Here is a 26,976-nt window from a genome sequence, read left to right as displayed (position 1 = left end):
GGAATGCTCCGAGGCCACTGGAGAGAGACTAACCCACTGCGAACTGGGGATTGTCAGTGCCTTCCCCTTCCCAAATCCCTCTTCTCTGCTGGACTCCCTGGTCCAGGAGAGGAACGGCGGGGCCCGCCCCCTTCACCCACAGCCTAAAGCTCCCCTTCGGAGGGGGCAGGCAGCCGGCAGCACAGCCTGGCTTCGCTACAGCTCAGCGGACAACTGGGGAAATCCGCAGTCGAAGCATTTTGATTTGGCAGATGGGAATACCGCAGCCAAGATTCCTGCACCAAGGAATGCCCTTTGCTGACAAGCAGAAGGTCTGCCTGGGGGTCCCCGATCAGCTCCTCACCCCGATACTGTGAGCCACTGCCTGTTTTATCATGGTGCAGGGCCCGAGATGGATCGAGGTAGGACAACTCTGCTGACAGTACTGTTTATGGGAAACAGTGTTGTCAGGCACAAAAATCCGGGTGGCCAAAAAAAGAAAAACAAAACAAAACACAAAACTAGTCAAGAGACTGGAAGAAACAACAGTGACATAAATAACCAACACAAGAGAAAAGTCCCAGTCCCCATTTGAACCTTACTCAAACCAAGTTTATCTGGGTTCTTATTTACACAGAAAACCTGGATTAACTACAAAAATAACTGAAATTTCTTTTGACATTCAAACAGTGCATCTCTCCTCTCGGCAGCCTCGTTAAAAAACATGCAGAGAAGCGTGCTCAGGACCTTCACTTTTCACAGTCATGATTCAAAACCACCTGTAGGTAATCCTTTTAAAACATTTCCCATACAGAAACATTACCACACCACTGCAGAAACGGGTCATGGTATTTGAAGCAGACCGTGACAGGAGGGCTGTGAGGTGGTTAAACATCTGTTTACTTGCCTCTGTTAAGTCACAGTGTATTTCAGTACTGTAGTCCAGCCTCAACAGCAATTGAACCCTAAAACAATCCCATTACCTGGGGCTCTTTATTTATTTTTCTGATCCAAGTAAAAAATAAAAGTTATGTAAAACTAGAAGGCCGCATCTGAAAGCACTCGGGGGTAGGGAGGGAGAAGAAGATCATGCACATTTTAAATGAGCTTTCCTGTCAGAGTCTTGTATTTTTAAGGCAGTCTATCAGTATGTCCTAACTTTGCATATAAAGAAAAGATTAATCACTTTAAATGTACTTTCCATGTTGTCTGAACACCAGTACAGATAGGAAGATGAGGCTTTCCCATCAGTATCAGAGAGGGGAGAACTGCCATGAGGACAACAAACGGAATGCAGGACCAGCTTTTGTCCATCTGCCAGTCTCCAACTCCTTCCCATCCTACCAAGGCAGAGAGGTTCCCGGGCTGAAATCAGGTCAGAAAACACGAGTGCTGCACAAAAGTTTCCACACCAAAGGACAAGGGAACAAAAGGAGACCTTGCCAACGGGAAGGAACCCAAGCAAAGCGTAAGAGTGTGCCTGAGCCACAGGACAGACTTGGCTGTTCCCCCCCTCTCTGCCCACACACTACCACTTCAAATCAGCTGTCTCTGAACCCCGACCTCTGACAGGGCAGAGAAAAGGGGGCAAGCGCTAACAAGTAACACGTGACTGAGGGGGCACGATCCACTGACTGAACATGAAAGCCATCAAGGTCAGACCTACACCTGCACAGGAGGGTTGCCAAGCCCACGCAAACATTTATGTCAGTTGAGCTGAAATTAGCCTGATGTTCTGCAGTCCTAATGAATGTAGGATCTTGTCCACAGGGCCAGGAATTTGTGCAAGAGCCATTCAGCAAGAACTGATTTCCAAGCGTCAGTCCTGTCTTGGTTAAAAACAAACTGCCCTCTAGAGGGTTCCACACATTTGCCAGTTTTATCGGCATGAAATCTGCATGAAAGCGTGGTGAGGAAACAGCCCTACCAAGTCCTGACGGGTCTCTGGGGAGGAACAACCAAAGACGGAGAACCTGCTGTGAAAAACGGCAAGTGGGAGGAAGGCAGACAGTGCTGTAACCAGGACATGGGAAAGAAGGGGTTTCCCACGAAGAAACACCAAGATGAGTGAGCCAAGAGATTAAATGGAGACAAACAAAAATTTCTTGTGAAGGACTGATTTGGTATTCTACCAAGAAGGCAGGGGTAGAGCCATGATACTGCTCTTGGGAAACCGTGGACCAACAGATGATGATTTGGGAGCCACCTCACTTTCTGCTCTAGAAATCCTGACCAAGAGAGAAACAAATTGAGATACAAAGCTCGAATCTTTCTTCAGGGGAGACACACATGAGGGAATTCACCAGGATCTTTGGCAGTGTTCCCAGACACTGCCCCACAGAAAAAGCAGCTCCTTTTTTCACCACTCGGAATAGAGATCCACGTTTTTCCCAAACCCCATCTCCTTAGGGATGAGTTGAAGCTTGAATTACTGATGTGGCTAACACTGCTGGCATGAGAAAATTCCCTATCAGAGTTAAGCAATAGAGACAACATTGCTCAGGCTGTAGATCAAATGCTCTTGGGCAACACTGAGAATAAAGCAAGTCCTTCCTTCCCTTTCACTTCTTGGGAATCATCAAATGAAGCAGAAAAGAGGCAGACAGATCTATGTCATGTTGGGTGAAGAAAAAACGAGAAAGACAGCTATTCCTCCTCTTCCCTGAAGATGATCTTTAATGTTATGTGCCAGGGGAATTCAGGCACTCTGCAACTGAAAACACTCAGTCTTTCTTAGGAAAAACCTCAAACTCTCCCTCAGATTCACAGGTCTGCACCGGCATTGAAGAAACAGAACAGAGAGTAACAAAGCATCCGGAAGATCTGTCTCATTTTTCAACCTAAAGGTGTCTTACCCTTAAATAACTGGAAAATACCTAAAGGGATCAGATAAAATGCTTCGTTTTACTGGACTGGTGGAACATTAGTACAGTAACAGAATTAGGTTGGGACATGTTCATTCTGGACTCCAAACACTAGGATTTCTTTTAAGTCCCAATACTCCTCCAGTGAATACTGCACTCCATTCACAGTTAGAAGATGACCTGAAGCATGGTCTGGTCTGAACAAAGAGCTGATCCCATTCACTTCAGAAATCGCACACATGACCTAACTACAACTCAACTGTCATCACACTAAGGCAAAAAAAGAAAAAAGGTAAAGGCAATTATGTACCCTGAACAACATGCAGAAAACAACTGGATTTCAGTGTGTATTTCTGAAGTGGGAATCACCTGGCCTGGGAGAGGACTGGCTACTTCTAGTTGTTCTCCGTATGGCAGCAGGGAGAGCTCAGAAATCCTCCTGCCTGAACAGCTCACTACTTTCTGATGATCTGCTGTCACCCAGACACAGCACTGTGACAATACCTAGTTCTCTAGGCACATAATTTCTGAACAATTGCAAAGAACATGAGGAACACAAAACCTGATGAGACTATTACCTATACTACAGGAACTTCTGACCTAGCCATATAGTTGCCTTTTCAAATTTTAAACCAATTTTGAGAAGGGACAAGCAAAGGAAAAACCTAAAAAAAAAAAACCAAACAACCCAACAAACCAACCCAAAACAGTAACAAAAACCCCCAAAACCAAAACCCAACCCAAACCAAGCCTAAGAAATAATAAAAATCAAGCAACTCCCCCCCACCCCCCCGCAAAAAAAACCCCAAACCCACAAGCTTCAAGGCAGACGGAGATGACTCTGTATCTTAACCACCTCCATGGCCACACTCAGGAGTAGAAAAGAAAGCCTTTGGGGAGTAAATAGCAACTTGCTGTTCAGCAGAGAAGAAACTGCACAAGAATCTGTTTTCGCAAGAAAATGGGGAGGGGGCGAAAGAGAGACACCTGTCTGAGGCTGAACTGCCAGGCTATCAGGCACCTGACTGATAAATGAAAATGTTCTGCTAAAAGACATCAAAGATAAGCTGCCATTGCCATTTCTACCTCAGCAAGGAAAATAAGCTTCACACACTTCAGGTCTGGCAGGCTGGAAGAAAGGTGATTTAAGCAAGTTGCCCCTGGAAGACACAGAAGGAGATACTGTATCAGCCATTTTAAGTGAGAAGAATTGAAAGCAGTCAACAGACTGAAGGTACATAAAGGGCAGTTTGAGCTCACGGTTTCCTGTAAACCTGGACTAAGGTGGATATTCAGACTCACTTCAGCAAAGATGCCATTTCATGCTGGAGTGACAAGTTCCCAAGCACAACAGGGATGCCTGAAAGAGAATCTAGGAAAAGCACGCAGCCAAAGTACATCTGTGCTGTAGTATATTCTATTTCAAAACGCAAGATTCTTCACAGTCATTAAACAAACCCCTTCCCCCTGCAATAACTGTCAAAAGCGTAAAGAACGAGGAATAAAAGGCCACTTAAATTTCAAACTTATTCTTTTAATGTCTTAAAAAGGTCACAAGATTGTTTTCAATCTTATTAATAAATTTTATTTGGACAAGTAGAGAACAACTTGTATCACAACAGCTTTAAACAACATGATTAAAGACTGCAGCACTCCAAGGAGGCTCACAGATATGTACAGTATATGAAGAAAAAAGTTGCACCTCAGAGCCGATCATGATCAAGTTAAAAATACCTGACTTAAAGTACATGTGCTAATAAATTTCCTTTAGGTCATGACCAGCATGAAAATAATTAGGACACAGGTACTCAGCAAAGTTTTCTGCTAATGGGTACAGCAATATGCTGCATTTAAGGATTAAAATCAAATTCTAGTTTAGTGTTAGCACTGAGCCCTTAAGAGAAATTCCAATTTCTACTTTTCCCCATTTACAAACATCAAAGCTATTCCCACTTAAGGGTGTGCCCAGCTGCACACAAATCAAGTCCTTGAACGATAAAACCTTTTAGCGCTAATACTGGAGGTCTCACATCCCGGTATAAATTTGTCTTTCTGGCCATTTCACCTATCAGTTGCTACAGAAAATACTTGCTAAGTTAACTCCTCAGGAGAAACAATGCAGGTCTCTGGTAATCACATCCTTTCTATAATGAAAATGATCTGCCAATTCAAGTTTCATTTGTTCAGGAAGACAGAAGATTTAAGGCTTCGGTGGCAAAAATAATCCTCTGAGCAGTGTTTTTCTAAAGTCAAGCTGACACAGGTATGTTTACTTTTTCTTGACTTAAAATCCCTGGTATTAAGTTTAGATAATATCCACCTGTTAAGTCTGGCAAGAAATCTCTCCTTCCAAACAGGTTGTCCTAGATCAACCATTTTAGAAGCATTTGAGGATAGTTTGTTTAATTTTTTTTTAATTATAGCAACATTCAGAACTTTTTAATAAGTTGATGAAGCAGTGCTCATGGCGTCATCAGCAATTTTGGTACTGGCAGGGTGTATGCTTGCAAAATATTTGACATCACTGTCATCATCCATTTGAAGCGCCATAATTGTTTGCTCCACAGCTTCTTGATGAGAGTTGGCAGAATTTAGAAAATATTCTGTAAGAGAAAATGCATAAGACTTTATAGAAGGAAAAGATGGCAGATACTTCAACGCAAACCTCAGCATACTATCATGAGGTTCAAAATCTCAGGAGACAGTGCACATGTACAGTCAAACTGGAGTATCTGAGCAGACACACAATACACTACTGAATAAACACGAGTTCACCTTTAAAAAAAAGTCATTCCATGTTTCAGTGCACAGTTGCTCTAACAGTGCTGTTGGAGTACAGGATTTCTATAGTCCTTAAATACAAATGTAAGCATGACAGACTCCATGACCAAAGAGGGGAAAAAAAAACCTGCAGAGACTCAGAAGGAGCATGCTTATATTTGTGATGGAGGGAACGTATCACAAACCCATGGCCATGCCACTCTATTTCCACGGAAGGCTTGCCAAATAATTATCAAAAAAACCCTAAGATAACATGAAATAGGAGTGGAAAAAGTTCCAACACCTGACAGTTTTCATAAACTACACAACACAAGCTGCATAAAAGCAGCATAACTACAAACAGCTCACAGGAAGGGCAATTTAGATCTGAGGTTGAAAAACTTTTGAACTTACTTTCAAATCTCTCTTTCATAATCTATCCACCATCCCTAATCATACACACAACACCTTTGAGGCAGGGACTACCTGTATTATAAGCTTACATAGTGGCACTGCAGAATGGAAGGGGAACACAAAAATAATGAGGACAACAACAAAAATGCCAATACTGCATGGTAACAGGAAGAACAGTGATAGCCTTGGCACAGTTAACAGAGAATAAATTACCGCACATCTGCTGATCCATCTTAACTGTCTACATATGCTTACTCAGTCTCTCCAGCATGCGCAAGATAGCTAGCAATAGCCTAGTTCTCACTGCATTGACATCCTTTGTGTTGTCCAGTATTTTGAACATTTTGCATTTTTCTTCACACTTTCTACACTAGAAAAAGCAGTCCTCAAGCCAGTGTATGGTTTTGAGAAAGAAAGTGACCATAACTGGATGAAGTATTCCAAGTGTGGACACTCTGCTGGTTTACAAAATAGCATAGTATTTCTAATGCTATTTCCCTTTACAGTGCTTTGGAATCTGAGCACTGACGACTCTTCTGGCATCTGCTGTGCATTGGGGATGCTTTCCTAAGCAAAGTCTGCAATTTGAAAGTTGCATGTCTAATTTCCCTGAAGAGACTCCAGAGAAACTTTCTTCCCATTACTTCCATAAAACATAAAAAACAAACAGCAGCCATCTCTTCTCCCCCAGTGAGAAAACAGATGGTGGATTTGTATAGAAGGATTTTTCTTTATCCTTATTACACAGATTTTGCTTTTTAACCAAACGAAAGGCACTGCTCAACAACTTCACAGTTGCTAGTTTTTCATTCGTGGTTTCTGTGCCCTGATGACACCTCTACAAAGTAGTTCATTCAGGGAAAATGGAACAAAAAACCCAGGCTGGCATATGAGCAAGAACTCTCATTTCCCCAGCGTTACACAACAGTGGCTCTGACAGCACAACAAGGTTCATGGTTTTATCTCAGCTGAGGTAACATTCTACACCAAGACGACTGTCAAAAGCAAGTGCAACGCACATCTGATGTTGTTTCTTCTTTTCCAGCTGACTATAGGAAAGTGGAGGGACAAAAAGATAAGCAGCCAGCCCACTACAACTCTTTCTGAGCACTAACCTTTTTCTAAAAGAGTTTGTTTTAATGTTTTTGCAAGCAGGACTCGAACATTTGGAACCCTGTCAGATGCCAAGTGTAATAAGTGTGGCAACAGATGCACAGCAAACTGGTCCATGGGCAAGCAGTCATCTTCACTGATAGTCTGGCAAGAAGACAGAAGCAATTTCATTAGATTTCAGCACAGTGAGGACAAAATCCCAACACATAATCAGAGCTGACAGATCTTATTACCTTCATAGCACAAATACAGTGGGTAGTATCCACAAAGTTTTAAAACACGGTACAATTCTTTCTAGCACAAAGTTGTATGCAATGGAGCAAGTTAGGGAAGAAAAGTAACAGACCTTTCCAATCTTTTTTAAGATTGATTTAGTCTTGGTTTTAACTAGGTACTATACTAAGAACAAGAATGGTCCATCTTAATAAACATCCGTTGTACCCAAACATGTTTCTCTAAATAAGCTCAAAGCTCACATTTCTCCAAATGCGAGAATTGTCCCACTTGGGCAGCAGTCATGTTGGTTCCCAATCTGCACCTCTGCTACAGCTGCCAAATTTGACCATTTCCTTGAGACCCCAGCTAGCTGCAACTCTTCTGCTTGTTTCGCTGGAATACATTGGTTTTGACCAAGCTGCACTAGCTGGCTAAGCAGGTACAGGCAACTCATAGCATTTGGTTTCTAAAGGGTAACCCAAAAAAGCAGCAGACTGTTGCAGCATATTATAAAACTCAGGGATTATTTTGCTACGTATTTGTTTCATATTCAATGTCAGATTTGACAACCTGATGTTAATATGCTAAACTAAAGATGCATTCAAGCTCATCTATGGAGCAACACTGAAGAAAGCAACCATGAATCCTATTGCCTTGGAAACAAAGTTCTAGAATAGTGTCAACAGACAGCTAAAGAGTTCCAGCTGCTAATCCCCCCTTCATTCTTACCACCACCCCCCAAAACCAAAAAGATAAACTAAAAGACATTTTACCTGGCAAATAAAGACAAAAGTCTGCCGGCCAGACCATTTGTGACATCTGCAGAACTTTTCAACAAGTTCATTCATGAGGTCTGTCACGAAGGTTGATGTTGAAGCCATGTACAGCTTTTTCACCATTTCACTAACCTTGAAGAAATGAGAAAAAAAAAACCAACAAAAATTACTTCTGACCACCAACCCTCAGAAGTCAGAAATCCTCAATTTACTTAAACTGCTTTACCAGCTTGTAAGAAATCCAACGGACAGAAGACACTTTGTCTGCACAGAGGCTGAAAGCGATAGGTCGCAAGTAGTCATAAATGTCTTTGGCACTGTACAGATCTAGAAGCAAGATCAGTTGCCTACAGGATGGAAGAAAAACCAAAGAGAGTACATTATAATAATAAGAAAGGTAGCTTTAACTGTGAATATGATCAGCTATATGACAACACTTGCTAAATACGCAATATGGCCATAATAAGAGTTACTGAAAAGTAAAATCTTCTATTTTTCAGTGCCATCATGACTCAATGCCAATCATGGGTCACTTGCAAATTTAAAATTGCCACTTATTCACAATAATGGCAAAATGCTGCATGAGCTCAAAGAATGAAAAACTAGGGGAGCGGCAAGGGAACTAAGGTGTCATTTACAAGGCAGGGATCCTGATATCCACTACAATGTACATGCAGCACAGTGATCCAGATGTGAATGACACTGCAGCGTGCTCATACATTTGAATACCTGGTAAGGACATCTCACACATGTAACATGAACAGCTACAAAGTAGCTACTCTGACTTGGTTTGATAAGTATCCTTGGTCACCTAAGTACACTGATTTATCAAATCAATAAACTTCCACTTTAGAGCATACTTGACAACTAAAGAAATTATCAGTCATCTTCAGTTTGTAATGAGTTAAGATTTCAGCAGGTTGTAGGCACAAGTATGTATCACAAATGATAGAAAGCATGTCAAAAGAAGTGGCGTGACATGTTACAAGCAGCCGATTGCATGTCTCCATACCAGCAATAACAGGTAAGTGATTTGTAGTTACTAAATCAAAAAAACACTTAAATGTAGCAAAAAAACATGACATCATGATCAGTTGTTAAACTAGGTCTCTTAAAATTTAATTCAAAAGATACACTGTAATTAGTCATTACAATATGCTCATTTTCCTGCTGCAGGAGCCCTGGTCCCACAGTCTCTCCTCACAGGGCACATGCTGCAGTCCTGACCATCCTCATGACCCTCTGCTGATTTTGTTCCAGTTTATCAGCATCTTTCCTGTATTGGTATAGATGCATTACTCCAGATGAGATCTAATGAGTGTGGACCACCGGGGGTTAGTCTATTCCCTTGATATACTGACTTTTACCATCTGATGACTTCTACTCATCTGGCCTCCGCCCATCCAGATCATTATGTCCTAATCTGGCTGCAAGAATATTGTGAGACATGGCATTAAAAGCCTGGCTAAAGCAGAGATAAGTGACATTCACCACCCTCTCCTCAACCACAGACTTAATCATTTAATCAAAGAAGGCAGGTTGCTCAGATGTGATTACTCTTGGCAAGTAATGCTGACTGTCTCCATGAAAGAGTCCTCCTTCACATGCCCAGAAATGGTTTCCAAGAGGACCTGCTCCATCATTCCCAGGGCCGGATGCAAGGCTGACAAAATTTTAACTCCCCTGACAGTACCCATCTTCTAAAAAGCTAAAAGCACATCATCTGCCTTTCTCTAGTTCCTGGTGGCATGCCTTCATCTTCACAGCCTTTCAAAGATGATGGCTAATGGTCTCGCTAGGACACGGGCCAGCTCTGTCAGCACCCTCAGTTGCAGCCTGTCTGGTCTGATGGATATACACAGGTTGAGTTCTCAAGTAATCCCTCAGGTGATCCTCAACCACCACTGAAACCTATTCTAAGCATGGAGGCCTGGGAAATCTTGCTAGTGAGCACCTTGTCAGTACCTCAGCCGCCTTTGTGCCCACCATCACTAGATCATCCACACCATTCAGCAATGGTCCCATATTTTCCCTATTTATTCTTTTTGTGCTAACATAACAGTACTTGACACCCCTTGCAAGTCTCAGCTTTAGCTGAGCTTTGACTTTCCTAATATAACCCTACATGCCTGGGCAACGTTTCTAAATCCTTTCTGTTCACCCTGTCCCTGCTTTCACCTCCTCTATAATCCCTTTTTGCATTTAAGCTCAGTCATGAGTCCCCTTCTTAGCCAGACCATGCTCTTGATACATTTCCTTGTTTTTCTGAGTATCAAGATGGATTATCCTTTCACTTGGAAGACGCTGTCCTTAAAAATCTGCTGGCTTTTCTGAGCAACTTGACCCTTCAAAGCTGCTGCCCATAGAAGCCCACACCTACCCATGAAAAAGCCTGCTCACATGAAGTCCAAGGTCTCTACTCTGCTACTTGCTTTCTTTACTCCCTTCAAGATCTTGATCTCCATTTCATGGTCATGAATTCATCCTACTCATCAGACACAGCAACTTGAAGTCAAATTGCTAGAACGCTTCTATTGACTTCAAGAGCAAGCAGATGTGGTCTTCTCTTTTGGCAGCTTCTTTTTTATAGAAGGGTAAAGTTTTCAACATACAGTGATGGAAAAGACATTCAAATTCCAACTTGAGCACTTATAAATGATATACAACTACTGGGAATTTTTATGCAAGATGGATAAGTGAAAGAGGATAAAGATTATCCCCCAATTAGAAAAATGAAATTAAGAATGTCACTGTATGACATTCATTCTATGATTTTAACATTTTTAAATATCGACAACAATAAAAACAAGCACCCAGAAAACTACGTACTCAGCCAGCTCTGCACGGAAACGCCAGTTCCTGCTGTTATCAGTCACTAGGAATTCCTGGAGCTGATAAAGATACTCTCGTCTTTTGTCAAGATGAAGAAGCTGCAACAGTAAAAATAAGCTCACATAAAGAAATTATAGGCTACCATCAGCAGACAGAATGAGAGCTTTAAAATAAAGCTTATGAAACATTTGCTTTTATTAAAAACAAAAAAAAACCCCAATCTTTAGCAATAGTGTTGCTTTTCTGGGCTAAACCCCATCATGCTTAAGTGTACAGAATCACATGTGGCACTACTGAAAGCAAAATCTGATCTAGTATCTGCTTTCACTCTAGGAAACAAGAAGACTAAGCAGTAAAGATAGCATTGATTTTGAAGGCTTTATGATTTGTGTCTTTCAGCTCCAAAAATGAGGCAGTTAGAGGAAAAACTCCTAAAGAAATTTGATAAGTTGTGCAGAGGTTAGAGCCATCAAAAAATCTTAATACCATTCACTGGCACCTATATATTGAATAAACATGCACAAATCAGGCTCTTCAGAGAAAAGAAAGCATCAGCAACACAGATGTCCTGCAAAATATACTACAGTATTCAACAGACATCTGGATTCCATCCAGATTTGTGTGGATTCCCACAAAGTTATACCAGTGTTATGTTAAAAAGCAAACGCATACAAAGAAATGAAGCAAAATACATAATTTCACTTGACCAGTTGAACACAGACATACCTTCAGAAAGTCATGCAAGTGTTTAAGCACACCTATCCTGACTTCATCTAGATCTTTTAAAAAGCCATTGAAGACAGGAACTAAATCTCCAGCTGTAAGCTGGTCTCCAAGGATGACAGCAAGTTCATGTATAGAAAATGCTAGTGTCCGCCGAACCTTCCACTGTAAAATAAATAAATAAATTTTATTGATGTATCATCCGAAGTGCTCCATTTTAACTTGAGGGTCAGTATCCAAGCTGGACTCCCAGTGAGCTGCACTACTACTACTTTCTCACTTGTTTAATTTATAAAACAGAACAAGATATATATCCCACAGTACTTCAGCTGGCATATTTTAGCTTCCATAATAGGTAAAGTTTCACCCACACTGAGTGCCCAGCAGTACAAGGACCAGTAGAGCTTCTACTCACCCTAAATTGACATGGCACTGTTTTAATGGATTAATTATTTCAACTAACTCTTTTTAAAAATAAAATAGCATTTATTCTTTAGCCAGCGCTTCCCAATTAGCATGGGTACTCTTCTTTTGCCCTGGTTTGGTGATTCAATCTTAATTCAGATTAGACTGGTGATAAACTCTGGACAGTTTTGAATACAGGGTAATTTGTTTTTACTTATGTTTTAAATTTGTTAGCTAGCTGTTTTTAATGGCTGCAAAAGAGTTCGGAAAATATGAGCAACAGCCATGTATAAAATTACTCACTACATATCACTGAGATCTCCTGCTCTGACATAGCAAGCAGCAAGTTCAAGAGAGGTGAAGTAGTCCAAGAATGTTTAAAAAAATAAAAAGAGCATCTCCAAAATAGGAAACAAGGGAGGACTGGGAAACAACTGTAAACCAACAGAAAAATGCACAAAGCTACCTCCTTACCACCTGACAACAAGGCAAATATTTCCAGTATTTGTTTTTAAAACAGCAGTGCTGCATGGTGATAGTGATGTTATTCCTTTATGACTAACTGGCTGCGGCACCAAAAAGGCCACCAAAAGGCCTGGTGTGAGGGTGACTCACTCAGCTCCAGACATGCCTGCAGGGGCATGTGTCTGTCTGCTCATGCACAGCAGCACAGCCCAAATTTTCCTACCTATGAGAATCCCAAGCACTGCTGTAAGATCTCAAGCAAACAGAGGAAATCTGAGACCTCTCCTCACATTCCCACTGGAAATCCACCTCCCATTCAAACTGCCCCATTTCCTTACTACCTGAGCACCACACACGCCCAGCTTCCTCTGAGACAACAGTTACACTGTCATTTGTCATATGAGTAACTAATATCAGCAACTAAAAGCTCCACATGAAAAGCAGAGCAAGCCAACAGCCAGTAAACAACAGAAATCATCACAGAAGTTCAGATTATTCACTGTCACATCATAAAAGTTCAGATCATTCACTATCAAAGCTTCTTGAGCTTACCTGCATGTCCGATGCCAGTGTCTCATAGGTATCTTTTAAACAGTGCCAATTCTGTCTGCCTAACGTAAGAGCCACACCTGGCAGGCTGTAGGCACAGTGTTTGGCAATCTCGGTATCAACTGTTTGTGCACGAGATGGATCAGTCATTGATAAATACTGATCCAGCAAGGCCTGAGGTACAACATCCTACAGCAACAAAAGGATAGAGTGTTTACACTATTTTCAATAAATCTTCAGAAGGCTTACTAAAATTCCAGGGCACACTGTCAGAACACACACACACACACACACCTATAGAGTATTATTTAATTACAAACTCTTAAGAAATGCAAAATCTTTGCATTCTTATAAGTTCCACCAAAAAGTTCTAAATAAACAATGACATGCCTACGGGCTATTTGAAAAATATACAGACCAGCATAACAGATGAGTGGGTAGATCACTGTCTATTTAGGCAGACCAGGAAATTAAGAGACTACATTCCACCCTTCTACAAATTTTCAGGCTCACAGGCTGTGCAGGTTGGCCGTTTTAACTCATCCATAAAAATAGGCAGAACAGAAAATGACGAGACTTGCTCAAAAATAATTTTCCTATTCCTCTCAAAATCTTGGGGAGGTGGAGAGAGGAAAACTGAATTAAAATGCCTTGATGAGGCGGGGGAAGGGGAGGAGTCAGAGTATAGTGCGTTCAACATTGCTTCCGAACTCCCTAAAGGGGCAGCAGGAAGGAAAAGACTTCTTCAGAGTCAGATCTCTGGTGAAGACCAATCCTTCTCTCCACTGAGAAACTAAAGCATCTGGAATAAAGTTTTGTGAAAACCTCTTCATATTGACTTCAACACTGGCTTTGCTTCAGCTGCTGTCAGTTTATCTCAGCCACTGACTCTACCCACCGGGGTGCAAAAGAGCATTTCCGTACCATAGCTGCCAAATAGCTTAGCTCACGTAAGCAACAAGAGGGACTGAGGTTCTCACTCAAGGAATCACATTGGTGCAGGGTGTACTCTTAATACTTAACTATGCAAGAAAAACATTTGATTCCTTTTGGGAAAAAATAACAAAGAGACAGTTCAAGCTTAATGAAATACTATCACAACTTTTCTGCAAAAGGCTGTCGTAGGGTGGGGGCAGTTCCACTCAAAACATTTAACAAAAATCCTGTTTCCTCAATAACCTTATTTCCATTACAGGATAGTTTCCATAGAAAATGAAAAAAACCTAAACCAAAGCCTGGAAGTCTCTGATAACTGTTCTCATGTCAAAAAATATCATCACCTCTTACACATAATTAAAACAGAAGCAACTGCTGAATTAAGCCATTATCTCTGGAAACACAAAATAAATAATTAAGTTATTCTAAGAGGTTTGTAGTATTTTACAGGAACTACATTGCATCAGAAATGACAATGAAATGCATAAAAGAAATCATTATATACATTTAACAAAATCTACTTATCCGATACATGTAGGAAAAACAGAAGCCACTGTCATTTACCTGTACTTTGGATTTTCTTTCTTCTTCAGGGCTGAAACTACTGTTGGTGCTCAAATCTGAATCATTATGAATATAGTGAAGTGTAGAATCCATATTCTATGGAAAAATAAAAAAAAATTAATACAAAACAAAAGACAACATCAAGAAGTGCTGTCCGCACCTCAGGGTCTTTTTCTTAGATTAATATGTTTTAATATCAAATACAATTTTGTTACAGCCCAAAATCAAAAGGCCTGTAAGATAAATCTTTCTGCTTTCAATTTCAAACTTCCTCTTATCCTGCTCCATTTTGGTTCTTATGGAACGAAAAATCACAGGAGAGTAGTACCTTTGAGAGTGCATTAAGGAAAATTTAACTAACATATGGGTCACGTTGCTTCTCCCCTGAAGGGAAAATGAGAAAACATCTTTAGTGGATTTTGTTGGATTTGTTGCTTTGGATTTGTACTAGAAAAGGTCAAAACAAAGCCACCCTCACACTTAAGAGTAGGAACTGATGAGACTATGCTGTTGCTCTTTTCCTAGAGGTGACTATTCTATAATCTTCTCCACAGATGAGCTTCACCCTATAATACAGAGTCCTAGTGGACCATGACTGCTGACATTAGTCATCACCCCTCGCAGCTGTTCTATTAAAATAGTTTTTACCAATCATTCAAGCATCCTGGCTACATATCTGGGCCTTGAAGATAAGGACTGAGACTCCGTTTCAGAACGCTACCGAGCAGCAGAGGTTTGATACCCTATGATAAACTGTGCTGCTGAGGAGATGTGCTGTCACTTTCTATAGCAGTGGAGTTCCCCAAATACAATGGACTTTGCATAATCAACTGTGAATTTCAAGAAGTATGCGATGAATATTTGGAAAGTAGATCACGCTGCTGTCTGGTAGAACAGGACAATGGCATTTTTGCGAGATAGGAGTTAAGGTATCTAATCACAGATGCTGCAGGGTGAGCTCTCAGGGTAATCACAAGCATTGAGAATATGCCTACTCTACCCGCTGTTCAGATCAGTTTGACAACGATAATTTTCAACCAAACTACAAACTTCTTGAAAGAAGCCCCCAGGATACCATCTGTGTTCCTAGGTTTGACTTCAGACAGTTGCTTTTTCCTCTTCTATGATCTGCTTTCATCTAAGCATTGGGATGTAATTTTAGTCACTGAGGTGTAATTACAGGTGATAAAGAACAGGCAGAGCTGCAAGGCAATTGCATATCGCTGGCACAGCAGCCCAAGTCACCAGTCAGGCATATCAAGCAGCAGCAAGAAGGTGTCAAAGAGCCAAGAAAAGAACAGATCTGCAAGTGACTCCATAACTATACGGGTCCAGCAGCATACAACTCCAACTATAAAACCTCCAGAGGCTCTGAAAACCATCTCGGCAGGATTTCAGTTTGCCAGTCAATTCTTCACTTCTTTTTAGCCTTTTTTTTTTTTTTTTTTCCTTCAGAAAGAGATAATTTTCAGCATTCCCAGAAAGTCACCAGCTTTGACCTCTTTTAAATCAAGAAATTACGAGGCAGCCAGCACAACCTAGCCATAGTGCATTTCCATGAGTTGCCCAGGTGCATGGGACCGGGAGTCATCCATTCTGCTACAATAAAAATGAAAAGACTCATCTCACAATCTCTGCTAACCCAGCTCTAAAAAGCTAAGTTTAAATAAATTAAAAAAAAAAAAAAGAGAGATAAAAATAATACTTTATTGATTGAACTAAGTTGAACAACTAAATATACTGAAGGGTGTCACAGATGGGAACATTTTCACCCAGCCACTTTTTAAGTCAAATATGCATTCCAGAAAGGAAGAGCTTCAGTACAGAACCACCACAGCATCAGTTGGTATTTAAGTCAATGCAGTATCTCTATTCCTGCAGATGAAGTTCCATCTGTACTTTTTCCATGTAACATGCACACACTGAAGTGAGCATTGCAGAGAGCCAGCACATAAAAATTCAGCAGGCTTTAGCCTGAAAGCTTCTTGTGAACCACCACTTCTGAGATGCAAAATCCTTGTCATGACCTTACAAACCTCTCACATGAGGTTTCCTTTAGCTGCAGCGTAACAAGAGCTCCATGGTTGTGCTTCATAGACCCCTGCTCTGCAGCATGGCTTGCACACAAAGCCCACAGCTCCAAGACAAGCCGTGCTGGTGTTTCCTAACAGGGCAGCTGGCCCAAATGCAGAGAGAAGAGGCCAGTCTCAGGTTTCCAGTCTCCTCCTGACATCCACCCTCTTCTTAAAAGAGAGGTACTTGTGCCAGAAAGGGATGGGCTGGTTTTAGTCCAGTTTCCTTTCTTTTTCTTTTCCTTCCCTTCTCCCTCTACCTCCAGCAAAAAGAGGACTCCCATCCACTGGGAATATGACTCGGGGGTTTCTTGAGGCTTACATTCATTTATCAAATCTTATAGAGAGCACACAACCTAAAGAAAATAAAAATGGTAGCTCCTGAGGAAAAATAAAACAGCTACCCTCATTCTCAACAATCAAGTGTCATCTATGTGCCAAAATCTTACCTGTTCACTCTATTACAACATCCATTTTCATTTGAATAGAGAATCTCTCTTTAACATGTAGCATTAACTCCTTCAGGAGCCAATACAGCTGCAGAAGGACAAGCCAAGTGTGATTTTGCTTTGCGATATGTGTGCGGAACTGTGAAGGCTGCTTTCAAATATAAAATGCTGTAGCTCAATTTTTCTGAAGTGTCCAGTACCCTATTGACATGTTGCTATGCTGAGACGTTAAAAAATAACCCACCACAACAACAAAAAGAAAACCACAGTGCACACACCAAAAAAAAGAAAAAACCACCTGTGAAAATCAGAGCTCTCTTCACTGCTGAGGCAACAGTCCACTTGTTCAACAGATCACAGCTTGATTCCCAAATTCTAGGTCATCTCTATAATATGCTTTCACTAGTAAAATGAGGACTTGATTCAGTGCCAGCAACAAACAAGGAACTGACAGATTAAGAGCATCCTTTCAAAGAGTAAAGCTGAAATATGCAAAACCAACATATACCAGCAATGTGACAGGTTCTTAAACTTTCTGTCAGCATCATTCTCTGTAAAGAGATAAAATGCAGGACAAGTCCCTCTGAACAAACATCACCCTCATCATCCCTAAAAATTAGAAGGACAGAGGATCCATTTACACTGTCATTTTACAGGTCAGCTCTAGAAAAAAGTGACTACAACAGATCCTATGATAAAGAAACATATCAAGCCTGACATCAGGAGTCGAGGGCAGGTTGTTTTTTGAAACAAACCAACTGACCACATTTGTAGACTTAAATTATGATTATGTATGAACAGTAGTATCAAAGTAAATGTCCCATTCCTCCACCCCCCAAATGTTTTCAGGCTACATGTTAGTCCAACAGCTTAGGTGAAAAGTTAATTAAATGCCATCTAGAAACACTGCTCTAATTAAAGAAGGTTGGAAATGTTTGCATTGGACTGATGTCAACTCCTAGACTTTTCAGAGGCATTTATCAAAGTTTGATGTGAAGTTTCACTTAGGCAATATGATTCAACAAATCACTTGTTGTGGTTTTATGGAGCATATTTTGGAACCATTGCTATCTACATAGCTATAGGTTTTAATACCACCAGAGCTTGTGACGCTATATGCAGTGAACACAGTGGGTTTGGCCTAATACACAGTATGGAACAGAAAATAGTATCAAATGCCACAGACTTCAGTCAGGCAGGGAGCAGTGGTAGGGTGCTGAAGAAGTAAGTGCTAAAAACTAAAATGTTACTGGTTGCTGGAATCCACTTTCTCTTTCAGCAGTCCATACAACATCCTAGATTGCAGGTCCTGAACTTCTCTTACGCAGGCCAGTAAACATATAAAACACTTTGACAGGGAGCACAGTACCTCTGTCTCCAGATTGGGGAGGACTGGCGAAAGGGATTCACTTATTATAGGTAGGGCTCTTTTTTAAGGAAGGCAATTTCACAGTAATAAACTGCAGTAGCATTAAGACATCTTAAAATGTGATAGTCACAACAGAGATTTTAATGGAAATAATTTCAACAATTTAAATGGACAAGCACAGAACTGGCAAAAACAAAGGCACCCAACACATCTCATTTTATTTTAGCAGTTAGTGCTTCAGTACCAGCCAACAAAACCAAATGCCACACTAGCCAAACGCAGGAAGCATTTGGCTGCAATTACTGTGTGAACACAAAATACAGCTCTATTACTGGAGGCCTGGAAATCCCAATGGGGAAAAAAACCAACAGAGTACAAAACTCGCTTCTTACCTCAACAGTGTCACCAATTAAAGGCACAATATCACCCAGTATAGGTTTAAAGTTTTGTTGGTCGTTGATGGTTAGTTCAGTCTGTGAGTCTATTCCCTTGCCAACACTGGCCATTGTCCCTTCTTGAGGATCCAAACTGGATGCTCTGAGTGCAGCAGACAACACCTCCACTTGTGCTGCAGCATACGAAAGAGAAACACATGAGAGACTAAACTGCAATAAACTTTTAGCAAGTTCATAAATCAACTTTAAACAGTGACTAATTAACTGAAAGATAGCGGAAGAACTATGGGGGAGGTAAAAATTTAAGATTGTTGACTATCAGTAAATCCCAAACTGGGGACAATTAGCATAAAACGTAAGGCAGATTAACACTCTACTCTTTTCTTTGCTGTACTTACTTTGCTCAACCACTCTATAGTTCAGTGAAATTTGTCTTTTAAAGCAAAAAAACTACGAGTAAGAGACTGCTGTTAGGGCAGGATCAGTTCTTTAAGGATTTTGGTACATATTAATGGTGCAAATAGTCTTTGGGGCAGAACAGCACATGAACAGTAACTTACTGACTGGGCCTTTTGTCGAAGATGGGAATAAAAGACAGAAGGGAAAAGTAATTCAAATAAAGGTTGAGAAGTTTTATTCATAAAGAAAGGATTTCAGTTCTGAGAGGCTGTCTCTCTCTATATATGTGGTCATTAAATTCTTATGTTTTTATAGCAACTCTAAAGCAATATCTATATAGGAAGATGCTAGACCCCACTAACTCTTTTCTGGACAGGATACTTTAGCCTCCTTGCATCCTCCAAACACATAATAAAGGTTGCATTGTTTGACATCCTCTTACTCATTAAAAGAAGGCATTAGCACTTCACACTCTGCCATCCACTCTTTTGAAAAAGATCCAGCAGTTCTGAGACTGCTCTGCTTTCCATCCCTCTGCTTACTGCTGATTAAAAAAAGGCTTTGTTGAGCAATGTTCCTTGGATATAGCCTGACCTAAGCAGATCAGGTATCAGAGGCAATCTTAGCTGCAAGCAACACTGAATTCAGTGCCTCTCTCCTTATCCACTTCTTCACAAGAAGGTAAGAAGAAATAATCTCCTGACCCATTAAATTTACCCAGCCATCCAGAAGCTCTGTTCTCCATAGACTTTGGCTTTGCCAAGGTTTCTTAAATGCTCATTGTGAAAATAAACGACAAACCATATGCTTGTTTTTAATCCCACATTGCCATACTCAGTTACAGAATCTGAATTTGTTCCTCTAGCTTTTTCGATAGGGTTATTAACAAGAATTAAACATAGTAAGTTGAACTCATTTGTAGGCAGAAGAAACAGATATACAAAACATACGTTACAAGAAGCAAAATTGTAACTTGGCACAATCCTAGCTAGCAAAAATAGGAAAACACTACAGGTTCACTGGTTTCTAGGCGAGTCTGATGAGCAGGACTAAAGATAATTCTTTAGAATATGGAATGCTAGCTCTGTAACTGCATCAAATTTCTGACAGAATAACCAAAAGATATTCTTGCTGTATTACTGTAATTCACCTCAACAGGAAAAAACAAGTTAGAAACTAAAACCAACCAACAGCATATTAATATTTCCACTACAAAACACATTATGTTAGAAAATATAGTTTCAATACATATCTATAATATAGAAATATATAAAATTTAGAAATTTTACAATTTGCAAGATTAACAAAAGCTTGCTATGACTTCACTCTTCAAGTGTTAGTTCACTGACAATAAACCCCTGTACTTTAAGGCCCATGAGAATAAACAAGATCAAGGTTAGTAAATTCCTCCAAAACTTAAAAGTTAAATAAATCACCCCAAAAACATGCAAAATAAGAGGTCATTTCAGAGCACTTGCTAGGGCAAGAAATGCCTGTCTGATTTCTAATTTATTCTCATTTAGAGAAATCAAACAAGAAAATTAAAAATAATTATATTCTGTTGCACATCAAGGAGACATTTTTCATGAAGACTTCTTTCATGAAGGACAATTTCATGAAAAATGTACACTCCTTTCATTTTCACTTAAAAGACAAGAAAGCTTACCCTGACTAGGTAACATACTGCTTTCAACACTGAATATGTATTTACTGAAAAATCTACACAAAGCTCCAAAGATTACTTCTAACAACAAGAGTGAAGGTATCTACAGCAGTAATTGGGAATTTTCCAAGACATGCCCTACCCGTACCCCACTGTCAGCCTGCACGCCTGGACCACCCTTTCTTAGGGGATTAACAGGATGGAGACCACATGTATGCCGATTTCCTCTGCCTGCCCTAGAGCAGATACAGGACAAATACGCATGTCCTCAGATTCTTGTCAATTCTACAATACCAAAACATGGAGATAAAGGACAGGAGAGGCCAAACTCCCAAGGATTTCATTGATTAACAAGTGCCTTCTTTCTTCTTTGAGTGCTTCTCCGTAGGTCCTGTCACCAAGGGTGCCTCTAGCGCTATCATTCACTGAAAGGTGAATGACCTGAAGTCTGTAAACATCTTAAGGTCCTAGCCAAAAAAGAGCCAATCACAGTCACTATGGATGGCTCCAGAATGGTGGAGTGCTTAAAGAGAAAGAGAGTGCATGTGTGAGTATGTGTATGTGTGCTCAGCTCTAGGTGGCTGCCTTGAAGATACTGAAACTTGAGACAGCATCCTAATGAGCTGTCTTCACCACCCAGGCTTAGGTGCCAGGGCAAATCCTCTTGTAATCCCATCACGCACACAGTCCAAGATCTGTGCTGACACCCTCTTGAGTGAGATTGGCTGCTGCTTCTCCCCATCTCCCACAAAGATCTTTCCTACAGCAATAAAACAGGCAACGTTTTCCAGAAAACCATTAAAACTGCAAGCAAAGGATACGGCTCCCTTCTCACGCATGACAGAAATGCCTCGGAGCTCTTGGGAAGGAAGGTTTTGGGAGGAAGACTGGAAGGGAATCTGCTTACTGGCTAAATAGCTTTCACAACTACATTCAGTGAAATCTAGGGTGTAAACGTCAGTTTTGTGCAGAACAGAACTCATGTATTACATTAGTAAGATAAAGTCAATGTTCATTGGATCCTGAACAATCTGCTAATTAACTCTTTCTTCCTTTGACTTTTGCTTCAGGTGAGAAGTGTTTTTCAGCAAGGAATTATTTACTCTTGGCTACTGTACCTGCATCCTAAAATAAATGGCACAATCTTTAAACTCAAAACCACATTTTACCCGGTCTTATTAAATTTGCTGGTCCTCAGGAGTTTCTGTCCTTGCAATATGCTGTATTGTTGTTTTCTGTTTCTCCTGATGTTTCACTAGAAGACATTGCTATTTCTAAGTGGCATACTCCCTTCTTTTTTTCTGTAGGATCTGCCTTTCTTACCCTCACTTCTTACTCAGAGGCAAAAGCCATGGGCTGCATTAATGCATTAATTATTTAAAACATAAAAATAAGAGGAGTTTCTTCTCCACTTCCTTCTCACATACTGTTCCACTAATAACATATTTTAGACTTTTACTGCAGACAGCGGTAGTAGCCTAAATTATAAACATAGTTTTTATAAGAGAATGGGATTAATTGACGCTACTTTTGTGCTGGTTTATCTCTGTTAGGTCTCCATTTGACAAAGCAGCCTGTAACTGGCATAAACCACAGTTAGCCCCAGTAACCTGCAAGTCAGGCTTTCTCTCCTCTCCTATATGGAGATACATAAAGCTGAAGAAAGTGTTCCCATAAAGAAAAATAAAGAAATAAAAACATCTGGGGAAAGAAAAGCAACCCCTGAAGTAAGTAAAGATGGCAGCAGTCTCAGTGAGCTGGAAAATGGTGCCCTGAATAAAGACCCTGTGATAATTTTAAAAGAGCCAGTTTGAGACCCTCAGGATGTCTGGCCAATGGATTGGAAAGGTCCTATTAACACGGATTACATACCACTGCTTAACTCTGCATAGCTTGTATAGCTCTGCTAGCCAGTAGAGTTTGTCTGTGAGAAGACAGGCTGTCTTTACCTTGGTTGCTGACTACCTATTACTCAGATTTATCACTTTGGCAACAAGCTAGTTCTGGAAAGAAAGCCTCAAGGTAAAGATTTTTGGGAGTGAGATTCAGTTAAAGCAGTTCACCCCTTTCTGAGAATGAGATTACAGAAAAAAAATACATTCTATGGCAGTTGCTTGTCCCTGTTAAAAAATTGTATTTGCTAGAGACCTCATCAGTCTCCATGCCTTGGAGCAAGGATTTGAAGTTTGAAATGGAAACTGCTCTGATGATAGAGAGGTGCACTAGGGAAACACAGAAAACACTGTCAAATTACAAACCTAAAACAAACAAACACAAACACCCCAAAAACCCACACAACCACGAACAGTTAGTTCTGTGTATCTAAACAGTAACCCAATTAGTGCTTGGCAGCCAAGACATCAGGAAGGTTGTGGTATGCACTGAACATACTGTACTCTGGGCTGCACGAGCTGGCAATGCCCTTCCTTTCAACTCATCATTCCCCTTGGCATAGTATGGCGAGGCACCCCTCAGATAAAAACAGAGTTATTCTCTTCTCAGTACTTCTGCTATAATGATACAAGCAGCTGAGGGAAGCAGCACCTCGCACAACATAGAAGGGTGAGGTGAGATGTGTGAAGCAGAGGAACACAGAATCTAGAAGGAAGAGAAATGAAAACAAAAGAGGAAATAGGAGGGGAAATAGACTCAGAGGGAGGGGACAGGTGTACAAAGGCATAGTATTTGCTATGACTACACATACAGTGCAAAGCATGGGGGGGGGACGACGGGGGGACACAACACCACCACCAATCAAACCCAAAAACTGTACTCGTCTGACTCAGAAAGAATCATCGCCAGTTGAACTTCAGTACCAAATCTCCACACCTGACTCAGCTGTCAGGGACTGGCTCTGAAACCAACTAGCAAAATGGAAATCATCAACCTCCACTGATTGTACCATTAATGACACCACCTTATTACCATCACCAGTTATTTTGCAGTCAAATAATAAAAATTCAGTGTGATCTTAAGAATTTTGAAAAATCCTACGCCAATGACCTCAGCCAATATGGTTCCACACAACAGGTATTAATTTGCTTCCTTTTTTTAAGTTTAGAAAATATTCTCCAAAGCAAAACACGTTAAGAGAAGGATGCTGAAGCTGCACTGTCAAGCACAGAGACGCTAGGTAGAGCCAGAGTTAAGGTCAACTGAACAACTTAACCTTATAGACATATGCATAACATCATACACTACAGTCTCATTCCCAAACTACATTTTTGGTAACTCATCCCCACTTGTTCTTGTGACGTCTCTAGGATGCTTGCTATAGAACCCAGAAGATGTGTACCTATGGGAGCTCTCCATCATGGCAGGCCTCCGCTTACCCACCACACAGAACACGGCATCTTCCACTCCCATCCCTTGGCTGCGAATGCAGTGATAAAGACAGGAGCACAGCATGGAAGCAGAAATCCAGGACTTTGATGACAGCAAACCAATGAAGAAAAGAAGTGCAAGAAAAAGGTCACAGGGACTTTTAAGAGAAAGAGAGAAAGAAAGAGAGGGAAAAAAAACACACCTGTCTTTGCTGTCAAGAACCAGGCCACTCACAGTACAAGACTCATAAAAACGTAATGGCTAGTCTTGCCTAGCAGGGGGCAGGGAAAGACCCTAAACACTGCTTGGGACCAGAGCTGTTTGGCAAACACTTGTAAGCCACTTATACTGGAGATAAAATTATCTGTGAAATTAAGAAGTTTCATAAAATTTCTATGAAAATAACAAATTAAGACAACCTTTGGACTGAATATTTATACCGTCAGTTTGCAACAACAGTTTTAGATGGTAAAGATGGAAGCGTTATTCTTGGTATTACCATGAGCAAAGAAGCAGTCAGGGTTCAGATATTCTGGATCAACCCCAAAGGGAATCTACATCCCTCTTGTCAGAACATATGGAGTGTAAGGTCCAAAACATAGGCTTTAAGTCAGCTACTCAGAGACTAAAGTCTGGATACCTACCACTTCTATGTGCGCTTTAGTGATTGAGACAAGCATGCAAAATGAACACTATTTTATCAGTTTTGGTCTCAATTTCCTTATGCCTCAATGCGCTTTGTGTAAAATTAAAATAGCAACATTACCAAATCAAAACAGGCATGTTGTTAAATTCCAGTTGCTGGAGTATTTAGACTGAATAACGAGAGTACAGGCAAGAAGAAAAAAAGAGTAGAAGGTTTAGAAGGCTTGCTTCATGGAGCTTCACTACACAGCCTGGACCAAGTCAGAGGTACTGTATGGAATACAAAGGTGACTGAGTAATTAAGACCACCCACCCCCACCCCACCCCAAATTAGAATAAATGGCATTGGTAACCCTAATTAAAATCTTTCCTACCTTGTGGGTACTGGGAAACCATGATGTTGACAACTAGTAAGTTTTCTCCTACTGAAATGCACAAGTGCTAGTTAACAACTGCACAGAAAACCTCTTGACATCCAGTCAAGAGAGCTACAAAACAACCCCACTCTGAAACAAGACACGAACACACACACAACAGCAACAACCCTGTATCACGGGACAATTCTAGATGTGCAAATACACGCCTACATAAATCTTCATTAAAAGTGTTTAAGATGTTCTGTAACTGGACAGAACAAGCTCTTGTAAAACAAACCTAAAGAGCAGTGCAAGTTTAAACAGTGGGTTTCAGAGATGGGTTATGAGAAGACTGAGATCATTAGCAAGGCTGAAATTTTTTTCTTATCTCTTTCCTTAGAGAGAGTGACCAAAGCACTAAAAGCAACCGTTTCATCTGTTGACTTCACAACAGATCAAACAGAAGCAGCCCAACGTGGATTTAAGAAAAGTTATTAGCATATCAACCTACTAACAACAAAAAGAAGTTGAAAGCAGTATCAGTTTATTCTAAAATGTTTTTCCCACTCCCAACTTGCCCTTCTTTTTCCTTCCTACTTTTTCTGGTATAGAGTAGTGCTTCCCCTAAAGATTCTTAGTTCCATAATAACATGGCTTCTTCCTTAGTTGTACGTCTGCACTTTCTGACTGTGACGCTGAAGCTTGATGTGCCTTAGAATTTATTCAGCGTACGAATACCAAGAGAAATGTATCTGCAGCAAGTATGTGTGAAAAAGCCAAATCATTTTGGCCCAGGAGGTATCTCTGAGGTGCTGCTCCATCAGCTGGTCATACTTATAAAACCTTTCCCCACCCTTCACAAGCTTTTAAAATGGAGGATGTGCATTCACTTCGAGAATTCAGTTTGGATCAATTCTCAGTTTGACCTAACAAACTTGGCACACTAAGCAGACAACATAAGACTGCAATAATAAATACCTTGCAGAAAAATGGAGAAGACTAATTCATTAAAAATAAAATGGATAATGCATAAAATGAAAACCATTTATCACATATCATTTTTTTTAGTAAATCTTAATCTGCCTTCTTATTTTGCATGTATGCTAATTACAAATTAATTTCCTGGTCACACCTTATGCCATTGAACCATCTATTTGATTATACTGTCAACACAGGCAGCCAGAAGTTTATACTGCTGTTATATCTATTCAGTTTACAGAAGGAATCATACTACCTTTAAACAACTTTAGACAAATGCAAGTTCCCTTTTAGTTCGTTATTAGTTTTCACAATTAAATCAAAATAGATGCAATCTCTTCGAGGACCAGGAGAAAGTAGTAATTCTGACTTCTAAAACAACTGAAAGGTTAAAGCCCAAACTGCTAAAGCAACATGTGCATATTGCCAAACACTAAAAGTGCTTCAGTATCTTTACTATACCTTTAACATCTGGATCGTCTATATGGGGTTCCAAATTTTCTATCATTTCTTCCAATTCTTTCCTTGTTGCCATAGGAATGTTTGGAGACACTGGCATAGTGAGTTCCTGAATTTCTGTATCGAGTATTATGTCAGAAGTCTGCTGAAGCTCGAAGTCAATATCTATTTCAGGAAGTGGAGTCCTCCAGAAATGAAAAGAGTTATACAATTCCTGCTCTGAAAGAGAGGTTTCCTGTGAATTCAGCCCAGCCTCCTGCAGACCTGCTGT

General features: G+C 40.5%; 1 protein-coding gene across 1 annotated transcript in view; it reads right to left on the bottom strand.

The window, feature by feature from the left end:
- Nucleotides 1–4,417: 4,417 nt before the first annotated feature.
- Nucleotides 4,418–26,976, bottom strand: part of PPP4R1 (protein phosphatase 4, regulatory subunit 1) — a 42,575-nt gene continuing 20,016 nt past the window's right edge. The window contains exons 9-18 of the mRNA XM_009889095.1: nucleotides 26,709–26,976; nucleotides 18,879–19,054; nucleotides 14,597–14,692; nucleotides 13,100–13,285; nucleotides 11,681–11,842; nucleotides 10,952–11,052; nucleotides 8,349–8,469; nucleotides 8,120–8,254; nucleotides 7,133–7,274; nucleotides 4,418–5,446 (exon numbers count right to left, since the gene is read on the bottom strand). Coding sequence (XP_009887397.1) covers nucleotides 5,283–5,446; nucleotides 7,133–7,274; nucleotides 8,120–8,254; nucleotides 8,349–8,469; nucleotides 10,952–11,052; nucleotides 11,681–11,842; nucleotides 13,100–13,285; nucleotides 14,597–14,692; nucleotides 18,879–19,054; nucleotides 26,709–26,976 — 1,551 coding nt within the window. The 3' untranslated portion in view covers nucleotides 4,418–5,282. The remainder of the gene's footprint in view (nucleotides 5,447–7,132; nucleotides 7,275–8,119; nucleotides 8,255–8,348; nucleotides 8,470–10,951; nucleotides 11,053–11,680; nucleotides 11,843–13,099; nucleotides 13,286–14,596; nucleotides 14,693–18,878; nucleotides 19,055–26,708) is intronic.

This window comes from Charadrius vociferus, unplaced genomic scaffold (genome assembly GCF_000708025.1).
Source record: "Charadrius vociferus isolate BGI_N301 unplaced genomic scaffold, ASM70802v2 scaffold65, whole genome shotgun sequence".
In the NCBI taxonomy this organism is placed as follows: Eukaryota; Metazoa; Chordata; class Aves; order Charadriiformes; family Charadriidae; genus Charadrius; species Charadrius vociferus.
Note: the sequence above shows the minus strand (reverse complement) of the source record. Positions and strands in the feature narration are given on the sequence as shown.